This window comes from Syngnathoides biaculeatus, chromosome 14 (assembly GCF_019802595.1).
Source record: "Syngnathoides biaculeatus isolate LvHL_M chromosome 14, ASM1980259v1, whole genome shotgun sequence".
NCBI classification, from domain to species: Eukaryota; Metazoa; Chordata; class Actinopteri; order Syngnathiformes; family Syngnathidae; genus Syngnathoides; species Syngnathoides biaculeatus.
The window spans coordinates 18545743-18561291 of NC_084653.1; the positions used below are offsets into that span (position 1 = coordinate 18545743).

At 40.7% G+C, this 15549-nt stretch overlaps 1 protein-coding gene across 3 annotated transcripts in view; it reads left to right on the forward strand.

Moving 5' to 3' along the window:
• wnt6b (wingless-type MMTV integration site family, member 6b) overlaps window positions 1-15549 on the forward strand; it is a 42167-nt gene extending 26618 nt beyond the window's left edge. For all 3 annotated transcript variants that reach the window (XM_061841935.1, XM_061841934.1, XM_061841936.1), the window contains 2 exons: window positions 6189-6490; window positions 10258-15549. In XM_061841935.1, coding sequence (XP_061697919.1) covers window positions 6189-6490; window positions 10258-10719 — 764 coding nt within the window. In that variant the 3' untranslated portion in view covers window positions 10720-15549. The remainder of the gene's footprint in view (window positions 1-6188; window positions 6491-10257) is intronic.

The window sequence follows — 15549 nt, forward strand, 5'->3', positions numbered from 1 at the left end:
CAACAACAAAACGTTTTCTGCACACAAATATTGTTTCTCTACAAAGTGAATACGGAGGTTTATTTAGAAGATAATTGCTTAAAAACCATTTGACTTTTTTGATTATTCAAATTTGGCAGCATTGTCAACAACAGAATGGTGTGCCAGATTTACAAGATACGTCTATTTTTTAGTTTATAGGGACTTTAAAATGCATAGTTCTCGTACTGCGAAGGGGAGAAAAAACTTGACACACCTTTGCTGCAAGCTCAATTCTGACAGCATCATCAAGACTGAACTGAGAACATGTCCTGCATGAGCTTGACAAAACATCACAAAAAATAGTTAATGATAACAACTGAAAACAAAATGTACCTTCCTCGTTACTGTTTGTATACTCTCAGATTTAGACAGGATATTTGAAGGTGGTAACGGTTGTAGACTGACTCAAGGCATAACGCATTCACAGCAACTCATTCCTGTACCCGAAAACATTAAAAAAATACAAAATCTCTCATGAATGGGAATATCTTGTCTTGTTTTTTGCCTTAAACTGTAAGTCGCCAAGATTTTCATCAATCAAGATTTCAATCACAGTTGACTTAACAGCTCTCTGTTTACAATTCTTTTTTCATCGTGTCAAACAAAGGAACAAAAGTTTTTTTTTTTTTTTTTTTTTGACAAAATGAAAATCAGAAAGCACTCAAAGGAAAAAGTCCTGAATAACACAAAATAATACTGGAATGAAACAGTTACCTGCAGAATCTGCTTTTTTATTATTTTATTTGTGGTTGTTTACACCTGTACTGGTCACCGGCATGGCCATAATCTACTCTGGAAAGTAAAAATTGTAAATTTGATACCCCACCGAGAAATGTTGTTAACATCCCTACCAAATTTCAATGCTTAGAAAAAGCGGCAAATATTAACAGGTGCATGAGGCTTCAAAATTATTAAAAAAAAATAAACGACTTGCCAATGCTGTGGGCAACTTTAAACCACGCCATGCTAATTTCAACTCTGAATTAAATACCATTACTGCCACTTGAATAATAAAAAAAATGCTACTTCCTCTCGTAACTTTCTTATGCCTATACATAAATATATGTCTGAGCCAAGAAAATCCTCCGGTGGCTGAAATAGAGCCCACTGGACCCGAGGTGCTAGCCACCTGCTAACTTGCGAGCTAACAGGCCTATGAGTCTTCTCTCGGCTCATCGGCGGTGCCGCCTTCTCGCTTTGGAATTTCAAACAAGCTGTTCTGTCAATTGTGGCATCCAGGCAAGTTGCATTTTCAGGGTGGAGGCACAGCTATCTAGCTAACAGCACAACGCCATGACGCCAGATAACCGCTGATAATACCCAGATACCCAAACACGCAGATGAGATGCTTTGTGACGTTTTCCTTGTGTTTCAGTGTGACATCACACCCTCACCGCACATCACATCATCCTGTTGAGTACGTAACCATATGTGATGGTTCAAAGTCTTAACTAAAACAATGCTTTTCAAATGTATACACATATGCAGTTTCTGTAGTCACTGCGTTGCGCGGCCCACAGCTGGTCTTGATATCACAACGTACTGGTGTGCGCCGGTCTCATCGCACGCCACCCAAAGTGTGCGTGTGTGTGTTACCATTCCTAATGAATCCCATTCTCAGAATCATGAGATATGGAGTTGGCAGGGAAGACGGTGGTGACTGCACGCTCATCCGCTTCCAGCTTTTAGACATAAAAGTCACTTACTTTGGCTGCAGACGCACGCACACACAGACGTACACACATCCTGAGACACAAATTCTATCGAACGCATATACTCACCCGTCGGCAAGCTAGATATGCAACATTGTGTTTGTGAATAAGTGTCACTTTTGTTCCCAAATTCACACATTCAGAAGAGGAGCAACAAAGTTCAGATTCAAATCCTCACTGGAATGTTACACAATATTTGAATCAATTTTTACCCCAGATGCACAAACTGTAAATAACATAACTGTGAGACCAATGGTTGTGATGTGGTTAGAGAGCATGGTTTTGTAGGTGAAATAACATCAATGCTTCCTGCCATTTATCCTTTTGTATTTTTCATTTTGTTACAATTCAATATGTTCATATGCAGCGACTATAGTAATTTGCTATCGGTTATTCATAAAGAGAGTGGTTGAAATTCATAGATATATCTGAGAGAGCTATGGACTACTTCGAACCAGGAAAAGGGATCTTGTAATATTCCAACTATTGCCATCTCATGTGACTATAATTGTTGCTGATGTGTGTGTTGCGGGTGGTTAAGAGTCACAAAGTGTTATAACTTGCCATATTGTTGGTAAAAAAGTCTGTGTGTTCAGCTTTAATGTAAATATAATATCCATCCATCCATTTTCTTTGCCACTTATCCTCATGAAGGTCGCGAGGAGTGCTGGAGCCTATCCCAGCTGTCAATGGGCTGGAGGCGGGATACACCCTGAACTGGTTGCCAGCCAATCGCAGGGCACACCGAGAAAAACGGCCACACTCACAATCACACCTAGGGGCAATTTAGAGTGTCCAATAGATGTTGCATCTTTCTGGGGATGTGGGAGGAAACCGGAGTGCCCGGAGCAAACCCACGCAGGCACGGGGAGAACATGCAAACTCCACACAAGGCAGGGCCAGGATCGAACCTGAGTCCTCAGATCTGTGAGGCCAACGCTTTACCAGCTGCTCCGCCGTAAATATAACATGTAAGATGGAAACCTTTTCTGACAAAACCGAAAAATGCACCTTTAAAATCGCTAAAATACATGTAGGGAAATGTGTTACGGTCTGATGAAACCAAACTTTTTGGATGTAATTCCATAAGGTGTGTTTGGTGCAAGGAGCAAGATTTGATGCTGAGGCAGTAGTGAAAAATTGTTTTCTCGATGCTTTCACGCCTCAGCGGTATAGACAAGCATGACCCGGGGAAACGTTTTCTGGCTGTCGATCTTTCTCGCTGCATGCGTCACCCAATGCCTTCGGGGAAGATCTTTGAATAATGTCCACTTGATGAGCAGCGAATATTTTGGTGGTCAAAGGTGAAAGTGTTGAAACTTCATAACACAAGACCGCGTTTGCTGATTACGTATGTGTTACTACTACAAATTGCATCCCATATCTGATTTTGACAAGGGAAACACTTTAGTAACTACAACCTTGATGAGAGCAGGAGTGAAAAAGGGGCTAAACAAGTCTACTGTACCTCAGACACACAAGATGTATTTGTGACAGCTTGTTTATTGCACTCATTGCCTGAAGTAATTGTTTCAGGATATTTTCAGAAGTCAAATGGCAGACATTTATCCATCTTGTAAAAATTGCAATGAGTCAGCGTTGGAGAAGATAAATATTAGAATTGTACACAAATGTTCAGATGTTATACATTATTATGAATGATTATCAGCACGCTGGATCAGCTCGTAAAGCATTGGCCTCACAGTTCTGCGGTCCCGGGTTCAATCCCGGACCCGCCTGTGTGGTGTTTGGATGTTCTCCCCGTGCCTGCGTGGGTTTTCTCTGGGCACTCCAGTTTCCTCCCACATTCCAAAAACATCCAACATTAATTGGACACTCTAAATTGCCCCAAGGTGTGATTGTGAGTGTGGCTGGTTGTTTTTCTGTGCCCTGTGATTGGCTGGCAACCAGTTCAGGGTGTATGCCGCCTCCTGCCTGTTGACAGCTGAGATAGGCTCCAGCACTCCCTGCAACCTTTGTGAGGATAAGCAGCTAAGAAAATGGATGGATGGATGGATGATTATTCACAATTTTAAATATACCTGCCATCAAGTGCATCTTATTTACCCCAAACAAATTTCAGATGGAGGACCCTGCTTTCTGAAGGATTTTGGTCACACTGATTGCTATTTTGAACTGTTCCTGATTCACCAAATTTCCAAAACACGTTGGCAAATATAATATGTTCTGATAAAATCAAGCTTGAACGTTTTGGCTACAATTCCAAAAGGCATGTTTGAACTGCTCATCACCAAAAGAACAGCATACCTACAGTAAAGTGCGGTAGTGGCTGCATCATGTTTTGGGGCTGGTTCTTTTTAGCAGGAACTAGGGCCTTAGGCAAGGTGGAAGAAATTATGAACAGTTCCAAATCAGTTCCAGTCTTTAACACAAAAACTTGGACCTCTGCTAGAAAGTTTAAAAAAAAAAAATTGTCATGAGAAGCCCACTGCAACAGCTGAACTTTATTTGGGGTTCATCAGAGGCACTGACAGTGTGCGCACTTGTGCAACCACATTATTTGAGTTGCTTCTTTTTACACTTCCTCGAAAAACAAAAGCATTGGACTGTATGTTTAGTTCATGAATATTTATATATTTGTCATTATTTTTGTAGGTCTGCATTAAACAGCGTTCATTTGGATCATCCCATTTTTACCAAGTGGTGTAAATACTATATACCCATAGGGTCTTAAAGAATGGTAACATTAGCTGGAAAAAATGTTTTGCCATGTTTGAGGGTACTATGGGCGAGACATCATATTGATTGTAGCACAAAGATCAATGTTCTAAAAGTTGTCACTATCCAAACATCTCACTTATCCTAATGTAATCATGATCCAAAGTTATAACCATCCGTCTATCTTCAACACCACTTAACCTGGTTTGGGTTGCAGAGCGATGGAGCCTATCTGACTTCAGGGAAAAGGCAGACTACACCCCGAACTGTTCGCCAGTCAGTCGCAGGGCACATATAGACAGTCACTGAGTGGAAATCGAACTAAAATCAGGCTCCTCCACTTATCAGTTATCCAAAATAGCATTGACAATGACAACTTGAAATTGGAACAAGAATAAGAATTGTGATGCAAACACGACAGTTATTTCCTTTAAAAAAAAAAAAAAAAAAACTACATAGTCATTGCGTGGCAAGTGAATGACAAGCGCATCAGTCAAAAGACAATTGCACTGTGTATTTGGCTGGTTGTATAATTGCTCCCTTGATCTGATACAGGCCAGGCCCATTCGCTTGAATACATGCTATTTTAATCTCCTCTTGGGTAAACAAAAGACCAAAGGGCCATCTAGAACTCGGGCCAATTCTTCCATCACTTATCTGAACAACTTAAAGGGAATGATAACAAGATGACTGAATGAGGGTTTGATGAGACACAATGTTTCATGAACAAGTGTTGACATGATCCGAGTAACTAGAGGAATGGTGTTCATTTGGCATTCTGGCTTTTCTTAGACAAGGAGCGAAGCACAGGGAATTTTTGGCATATCTGCAAGTTCAGCAGTTGAGCGTTGAAAAAGTTGGAATTTGTGGAAATCGGAGGTTGAAAATATTGCTAATATTGCTTTTGGCTATCGTGGGTATAGTATGGAAGACATTGCAATCCCAGGTGCCGACGACTCTTGAGGAACTGGTCAAAAAGAGAATATTCCACCAGTGGTGAATGAAACTTTAAATTGAAATCACATAAGGCCAGTTGTCGGATTCTTTCGTAGCTCGTCATGTCAAGAGAAAAGAGTGTAGATAAAAGTGTGTTGATAATGGCAATGGCGCTGAGGACACACGGCAATTTGTAGTTGTTGACGGACTTGGCTGTGGCCGAGACAGTATAGCTCTAAACCAGAAATAGACCAGCAGTTGTGGTCTGAAAACTCAATGTGTGTTTGTGTGTGTCATATCCTCTCACCACTGCAAATCCAAATGATGTTTGAGAATGTAGTCATGATTGTGTGAAAGTATCTTTGATCCTTGAGTCTCATTGATTGGATTGATGGTGGGACAGGTGTGACAGTACATTGGGAAAACTTGTACTTCCATCCATCCATTTTTATTGTGCTTGTCCTCGATAAGGTGAGCTGGAGCTTATCCTAGCTGACTTTGGGCGAGAGGTGATGTACACCCCTGGATTGGTTGGCAGCCAGTCGCAGGGCACATATCGACAATTGACCATTCACATTCGAATTCACATCCATAGTCAATTCAGTGTTATGTATAAACGTTTCTAGGTTGTTTGAAAAGAATATAGAGTAGAAATTTATATGGGTGCTTGAGGACCCCCCAAAATGGGTTAGACATGCCTGTGGATCACAACATGTTTCATAGTTATCTGTAAAAAATTATATTGTGACAGAACGCATTATTCTGTCAGTCTTGAAAGATTGGTCCAAATGCTCTAAAACAGTTCGCAGTATCAGAAACTCCCTCTCGTCTGCATTTCAGATATCCGAGAGACGGCATTTGTCTACGCCATCACGGCAGCCGCTGTGACCCACGCAGTGACGCAGGCGTGCAGCATGGGAGACCTGCTGCAGTGTGGCTGTGAGGCCACCAGGAACCGAGCCCCCCCAAAACCTCTGTCGTCCTCCTCACGTGACGGGGTCAAGTGGGAGTGGGGCGGCTGTGGAGACGACGTGGAGTTTGGTTATGAGAAGTCCAAACAGTTTATGGACGCCAAGAGGAGACGAGGCAAGAGCGATATCAGGACGCTAATCGATCTGCACAACAACGAAGCTGGCCGACTGGTAAAATAATGCTTCAATATATAATACATCCTTACAGATACAGTACACAAACAAATGGCATCCAATGCAAGGGCTGTATGAGAACATTCTGCCTTTTAAAACAATGACGGTCAATTTCGATAGTGTATTTATAGAACCGAGACATTTCATACTGTATATGTCATTAATTTCATAATCCAAGGATCCCCGTTTACTTGATAGTGTCAGTGTCAGTGAAAACGAAGGCTCCACGCACACCGAATGATTCGGCAGAAAGTGACTGAACAGGACAATTGCGAATAAAGAGACTGCCGAGGTTGATCAGTCGCAGCAACTCCGGTACCTGTGAGACCAAAGTATTGCTTGCACTCTCACCAGGAAGTTGTCTGAGAGACGTTTCCAGAAAAGGTCGCAACCAATTCACCTGGAAGTCACTGATATAGGCCAATATACAGGACAGTATATTCTTTAAACAAATATACAACATACAGTATGTGTTTGTGTCTGTCGGTGTCCATGCTCCACCGGTTTAGCACGAAGATTTGGACTTTCCTAATGAAGAAAACACGTTAATTCCAAAATATCAGAGCGATTGTTCAGATATTGTCAGAGGTAGAGTTGAGCCAAGGTAGAGATCATGTAAATTTGGGTGACATCTGATCAGTTTTGTGACTTTAAACAATATTAATCTTTTTCTAAATAGTGAGTATTACAAAAAAAGAAGAAAAAAAAATGTTGTACCAATCGCTATTTGTCGAGGATGAAGTGAGCATAGTATAGATGTCCCCATAAATTCTGGGGACAACTGATTGCAGTTTTGTAACATTCGTTTCCATTGAACTTTTTCTCTTTTGTCAATGTATAGAGGAGTCTCCAAAAGGTCCCCAAATGAAATCAAACATCTCTGACTTCATCGTTACTCCTTGGCAACCTGGCTATTCCTCCAGGAAAGTCACAGAGACTCAAGTCGATTAGATCACCAATTACCTTCCATGGTAGTTAGAGGGAGTTCTAATAGCATACATTATATCACGTTGGAATACCCTAAATAAAGATTATTAGCTTTAACCTAGAAACCAGAAAATAAAAAGAAATAATTTTACCAAATTCACCAGAAATTGAGGTTTCTGCTTTTGCACCTGAACTCTTTATATCACCTGTAGTCTTCTTTTTTGGTACGCCTTGGCAATACTTGCAGTCAGCTGTATCTCACATTCTCCTGAGAAACGTGCATTTCGGAAGGAACATCTCCCGTGGTACGACATCGCATTCTTTAATGGGCATTAGATATGCGATTCCATTTACCTGCAATTCAAAATTTTAAGGGAAATAAAGCTAGTAGCTAACTGTTAGCCACTCATGAAATCACACTGCCAAAAACAACACGCTGCGCAATAGCTTAGTCATGTTTACTTCAGCTTTAAAAGGCCCAATTTTTGAAACAGTTCTTGGGCATTAAATACTGTAGTATTACAATGTACAGGTATACATGATAAACTTCATTGAGGTACTCATCCTGCTGTGCAGATTCAACATTTCACAGGACCTTTCAAGAGATTCACTCCCAAGGCATTGCTTGCCCTGTGGAATGTTCCATAATTCCGCCAACATTCAACGAAGAAACACATAGCCCCAGGCCATGTTCGTGTAGCGCTGTAAACCGATATTCTAACAAGACTCGGGTTTCTGAAACACAAAAACAAGAGTGTGCCACACATTTTGTTTTCAAGCCTCCAAGGCCAGTAGCCTTTAACGTTTGTAGAGCTCGCGTAGACGCCCCAAAGTTCCTGTTTGTCGCCTGTACGAACACCCCGTGAATTATGGACCATGTGAGTCAGAATGCTTCTTAAAGACCGGGTATGAAGTAACAACCTTTTAGATCGGTCAATGGTGTTGATTTAAAGCGTGACTTTTAAACATCTCGAGACTGACATCAACCTTTTAATTGTCAGTGCACTTTGGGGGCACACACTTTGTAGCAACGATACAAGCAAAGGTCATAATTACAGCTGACTGCAGCCGGGGTCACTGACAGGTAGTGTAGAAGAGGCGTGAATTTTGGGATATGTTCCAAATGTAGCATTAGCGAACAAACCATTTTGAACGCAAGACAACCAAATGTCTCGAGGTTATGAAATAAGTGTGCTGTGATGCGTGTCAATGTCTGTTTATGTGCATTCATGCATGTGTGAATTGGAGTTTTGAAAGTATGTGTGTGTGTGTGTGTGTGTGTGTGTGTGTGTGTGTGTGTGTGTGTGTGTGTGTGTGTGTGTGTGTGTGTGTGTGTGTGTGTGTGATGGGTTAATTATGTGCAGTATAAGTGAATGATCTGTTGTCAAGGCTTTTAGATGTAGGAAGGCCAGAGGCGAAATGAAGGGGCGAGGGCGGGTTCGAGAGTTAAATTCCTTCTAAATAACATCTGCTTTTATGTTATTTATCTTCCGATCTCGGTATCTAGCTAACTTTTATTTATTCAAGCTCCTCGTAGGAGTGGCCAGATGTCAAAAACTTTTTATTTAAAGTCAACGTTAAGTGAAAATAAACATCTTCTAAATTTCAAACAGAACATTGTTGTGAACAACCCTGCCAAATTTGAATAGTTAAAAATTTAAAAAGTATATAAAATGAAGCTTCAAAATGTCACACAAAAAATCCAGACATTTTCTCAGGTCTCAAAGGCTGTGTGAGTGTCTGCTGAATGTGTGAGACCATGTCCCACTTAAAAATGGATAGTATTTCATTTACTGTAATTTCCGACACATAAGCGGTGACTTTTTTCACACGCACTCAACCCTGCGGTTTATGCGATGATGCGGCTAATTTGTGCATTTTTTTCCAACGGCCACAAGGAGGCACTCAAGCGGAAAAGGTGGGAGTAAGACCGGTGGAATATATGTGGCAAGGAAGTGACTTTTTCCAGGCTGGCCCTGTTAGTGCTGCGCTAGCGTGTTACTGTCGTGCCTCAGTGATTTTTACCGGTATGTTTTTTTTTTTTTTTTTTTAAACCAGCCCTGTTAGCGCGGTGCTAGCGTTACTGTTAATGTGGCGATAGTGTTAGCACGGCGCTAGCATTAGTGTTAGCACGGTGGCACATATGTACCAAATGGTAGTTCCTTTACAAATTTACTGGGTGAGGCTTATAAGCAGGTGTGCTCTGTAGGCCGGGAATTACGGTAGTATATTTGCCTATATGCTCTTACATATTTAAAATACATCCACTTAAGAAACTCCGATGGTTTAAATACATCCAACTGGTTTTTCATGGGACTTTCCACATTTTGACGAGAGGTGCTAGTTCACAAATTGCCAGGTTCGTGCCTAGGAATAATAAAATAAGATAAGATGGATCACTAGTAATATGAACCAAGGCACTCAATTTCTTATTTAGTAGGTGAGCAGGAACTCATGGCTGAAACCGAAGTCCATCACTGTGCGCCGTGTTAGCCACGCCCAAAAAAGCAGGTTAACTGAAAAGGAGAATATCATCTTAATGGTAGTAATTTCATAGACCAGACTTGTGTTTGTATTTTATTGAGCTCTGAGCTGGGCTTTAGACTGAATTTCCAAAACCAAATTTTCAGTTTATCAAATGCATCTACAAGGGCATACATGTTGTCTATGGAAAAAAGAAAAATAGCTTCAAATGTGTATGATGTAGAAACTAATCTCTCAGTCATTGTAGGTCTTTAAGGATGGATTTTTTTGTCCCTGTTTGACTAATATTCTTTGTTTTTCCTCCCACCTTTTTTCCCACCCCACGGACTTCCTGCCGCCATCACCCTTCCAAGGCAGTGAAGCTCTACATGCGGACAGAGTGTAAATGCCACGGACTGTCCGGCTCTTGCACATTACGCACTTGCTGGAAAAAGATGCCTCATTTTCGTGAGGTGGGCGACCGTCTTCTGGAAAGATTTAACGGGGCCTCCAAAGTGATGGGCGGCAATGACGGCAAGACCCTGATCCCAGTAGGCCAGAACATCAAGCCCCCGGATAAGCAGGATCTGATCTACTCAGACGAGTCGCCTGATTTCTGTGTGGCGAATCGTAAAACGGGTTCTCTGGGGACGCGTGGCCGCATGTGCAACAGCACCGCCATGGACATCAGTGGCTGCGATCTGCTCTGTTGCCAGCGTGGCTACCGCGAGGAAACTGTGGATTTGGAGGAGAACTGTCTGTGTCGTTTCCACTGGTGTTGTGTGGTCCAGTGCAAAAAGTGCTCGGTCCGAAAGGAGCTAAGTCTCTGTCACTGATGAACTGGAGTCAAATTCCCCTAACTTGTTGAAATTTATATATATTTGCATTGGTTTTTGGCAGTTGTAAAGCAAGATTCTGACTATCTTTTTTGCACCTGTCCTGCTTTACACCTTAGGAATCAGAATTTTCCTTGCAATACTATAGATTTCCTTGATTTCTATTGAAAGCTGACTGGAAAAACTCAATAGGCGCTTGACAATGACATATGAGTAAACCACAGAAATATCTTTTTTCAGAACTACCTATTATTTTGGGGACTTTTTTTTTTAAAAAATAGAAAACCAAAGAATGTGAATGCGTGTGTTTTCTAACCAAAGTAAAATTGTGTCAAATCTGTGAGGTATGTCAGAAAAGCTCTGAGAACAGTGTCTCAAAAGATACATTTCCAGTCCAGACTACAACCTTCAGGTTTTCGCCCTTCGAAATAATGTTCGCCCCACTCATGTCGCATCAAACGAGTCTTCCGCGTGGCCCGGCATGAATTTACTATTCATGCATTTGCATTGACTTCATACGTCATGTGAATAGTTCAGTTTTCGGCTGGTGTGAATACATTTTCTCAGCCTTGTCTGGCACACCCTCGTGCACACCTGGAAGGATACTTCCGGAATGGATCCTGGAACCTTCTGGACAGACCTCGTGGATCGAGCAGGGCAACAGCAGCACTTGAAGTGAACTGCTCTCTGAATTTGATGGGTTATTTCTAAATGACCATCAACCAACAATACCATATGTAGACACACTGACACCTTAAGGGTTCCAAATGTTCTTCGTTGGTACTACATGGTATGCATTCCATTTGATCTCTGCATACAGTCGCTAAGCACAGTGGGTCACACGAGAAAAAATTGCATCTAGATATTGAAAAGTCAAAATCAACCCTCACACTAACCTCAAGCAAGACAGTTTGGTTCTTTTGACGAGGATGAAAACACTCTAATCTGGATTGGTGTTCTCATTACATCAGTAAACAGGGGGACAGTTCAACATTACATGTACTATGGAGAGGCAGATTCTGAGGCTGCGGGTCTTGTACCACAAATGTTACCAACATAATGAATGTATGCCAATAAGTGACTTCGGGCAGTGGTTATTTTGGTCTCTATCACAACTTTTGGCAATGAAATGAAAGAAGTTCAAAAACGTTAGTATCCTTTTGTTTGTTTGGTTTCAGGGATCATTCAGACCACTATTAGGCCTTCAGCATTTAACAGCTTGGGTTTAGCCATTTTTGTTCGCTGAGACGTTCATTGCCCCAAATTCACCAACTGACATTGGAGCAAGACTTTTATTACTAGCCATAGCAATTTTCTAAATAGTTGACAAGCCACGCAGTGGAAGGCTTGCTACAACTGCCATTGATTAAAAAAAAAAAAAAAAAAACAGAACTCTCGTAGCAGGTGTCCGTGGAAACCCAGTGAAAGTGTGTATAAAGGACTGCATGGGAACTTATTAACAAACGCTCGATTCAGCTAATTCTTCAGGGAGTAATGACGTTTAACCTGTACAGATTTGGAGCCTTGGTCAACCTGAAGTCGTATGGATGGCAAAAGTTAAGCCATGTGATGGCTACAAATCTCATCATACGAGGGCTGCAGTACAGTTACAACGCTGCTCCAGTGTCAATTGGTGAGACATGGAGATCTCAACTAAATTTTATGGTGAATCTTCGGCCAAAATTATTCTGTTCTATGAAAGACTACATGTTAAAACAGGTTACTTGGACCATATGCCAATGAATAGAAATGCAGTTCTGCCTGTCACTATAGAGAGAGTCCTTGGGTTAAGACTGTCTCAACCTAAGACATTTTGACTTTACGTCGCCCGTCCGCCATTTTGTCTGGCTAATGCTTGTCCGTGTTTGTGCGCCTGGAGTATCTTAGCGTTTTTCGATCTAGTTTTTAGACAATATCGCCCCAAAGAAGAAAGCTGTGTCTTTTAGCAATGCTTCTGCAGCCAAAAGCAAATCCATGACCATGGAAACGAAGCTCAAGATCATAAAACAATTGGAGAAAGGAGAGACACTAACACCAGCAAGGCTTCAGTCGGTCAACCGTGGTGAAAATTATAAAAGACAAAGCCCGTATTTTAGCGCATGTGAAGGGGCCGTTCCTATGTTGGATACAATGATCCTAAAACAAGGTTGTCGAGATGGAGAGGATTGAGGACCAGGTTCCTTCGCAATAGCTAAGCACAGCCTCCCCTTCTTCTCCATCCACCTCTCAGCAGTAATGCTAAGTACATCATCTCATTTATTTCAGTGTATTTCTTTTTTATCCAAAATATTATGATGTAAATTCTGACTTTAATGATGGAATCCGACTTAAGTCGAAAGTCGAGTTTAGTCACCACTGTAGGGACGGATCTCAGTCATAGACCGAGGACTCCATGTATGTCGTTTGCGCAGGTAGTGTAGAGGAACATCATAAGAGATGAGAATTGTGTGAAATTGGATAATGGCATACCTGACCATGGTGGTTTGAAATCACTGAGGACAAGCGGTATGCAAAATAAACAGATGGACTGAACTCATCTTCAGTATATTGCTTGATGAAAAGAGACATATTTGCCACATTTTTGTTTCACTGCTCATTCCTCATCAATACTTGTAATATCTGTTCCGTATCATCATAACTGTGGTTTTTAATGCATCTATAACGCAAAATCCTTTATAAAATTGAAAGTTTGTTTATCGCTCTCCAAGTTTGTTTTTCAGCAGCGCCAGTGTAGCTCTGGACTCAACAGACCGGCAGTGACAGTTATTTATATAAAGTTACAAGACGACTCATTTCCATCTCTCTCAGAAGCACTTTGACTATCGCTGCGTCGGACTGGAAAGTTTTGTAGGAATATCTTTGGGGTTGGCATTTTGTTCGGAACCAAAATCGCTATTGGTATGATATTTTTTTTTATTTGAAAAAACAATGATGATATACAGGGCTATTTTTAAAATGCACTTTTGGGTGGTTAGCTTTTTAAAATGTAAATAGCATATGTGTGTATGTGTCTGTTCATACAAGGTGAATTTAACAGTTGAAATCATCTCTCTAGTCACTTTAAAAAACAAAACAAAAAAAAAACAAGATAATGCTCCCAAGCAGTGTGAACAATTAGGTGAGAAATCTGTGTGTCTGCGGTTGTGTTTGTGGGTTGACTAAGCATCTTGGAAAATGGATGGATGATTATCACCATTTCATGCAGCGGATGTTGACATAGATGTGTCAGAAAAGTTCCAGGGTTGGTGTTATAAAACTGCAGTGCTTTGAGATACAAATTTCATTTGTCCCATAAACGCACACAAAAGACTCAGTATATTTCTAATTTCCAATTCACCTATTGCAGTTTTTTTCATACGTCCATAATATATAATATTACAATAATATAGAGTGTATCCTATTACTTCAGGAGTAAAATAAACGTTTTAACATAAAACAAAACTATACATGAAAAAAATCATGACAGCAAGGAATAAAGTGTATGTAGTGTGTAATACTACTGTGCATTACTGAATTTTAGAGAGTTTAAAAGGTGCTCAAGAGTATAAAAAAAAAAGAGTGTGGGCACGATTAATCAGTCCGGGAGTTGTGATTATGATCGTGAAACAAATAAATACAAATTAAAGTCATGGTCGTTACTTTGTGGATTTTACCAACTGTGGGTGTGATCTGGAACTTAATACCTTCGATAAAGGAGGATGACTATATCTCAAATTGTCTTTCCCCATTTAAATGAAAGGAGAAGTCCTTTATCCGTTCCAGCCTCTCCAAAATACTCACATTTTTCCAACTTGTTTTAAGATTAAAAAAAATAGCACACTATTTATTTTACTTTTAAAAAACATACTGTGGTGACCTAATACAAAGAATGTAAATAACTGAAGTCGTTGCCACATTTTTTGCCTCGATTCAATGGAAATTGTGCTGAAATCTGGCGAGCAATGTCCTATATCTTGAAAAGTTGATTCACTTGTGTGCAAAAAAAATCTAGACTACCCTTTGAAAGAACCTTAGAATCTGACAGAGCCAATTTGGTTGAACAAGGAGGTTAGTCCAGTCAGCAAGACGATATTCTGCTTGGGCAGGAAGTGTTCGATGCTCGGGGCATTGTGAGCAGGTGCGTTAGTGAGGCATCCATCAGTTGTCCTCTCACAATCCGTTTTTTTCTGCTTGGTCACAGAAGAAGAGGAAGACTCAAATAGTTTGAAAATAGTATTTCTTTTGTGACGTCAGTCCTGGAACTTTTCTGACACACATTATCCTTGTTTGACCGGCAACTCTTCCCTGGATTAGGTAAAGCACACTACTTGTTCTCTCTTGTGTTCATTTTCAAGTGGGAGTCTGATCATATTCCAGTAAGACAGAGCACGTCCATTTCCTGTAAATCTTAGTAGTTCACTATTTCTCATACTGTAGTTCCATATCCTCACAGATGAGCATTCCCACTCATTCGGTGCTGTTTATGTTTGAGGAGACTGTTGTGATTTTTCCAAATGCCGCATAATTTCTGCTTTAAAACAAATTGAATGAAAAGCAGATCTTCTTTGGCTGGATGTTTTAGGGTTCATATGAAATGGAAAACGTAAGCTTGGTTTTGGTACATCAAACCTAACTTTGCATCTTTATTTTTAGTTGAGAAAATTATGAACAGCAGGGTGGAGTCTTTTTTGAATGAATGAGTTCATAAAGTTTATTTTCAAGAATATTTGAGGTCTGTCTGTCCGTTCATTCACAAAGCAATGAGAGAAATGTATTTTGTATGTTGACTCATCTCTGTTAGCAGTCAGTCCTGTATATTCGTAAGTGGTCAGCGAATGTGACCTCATCTAC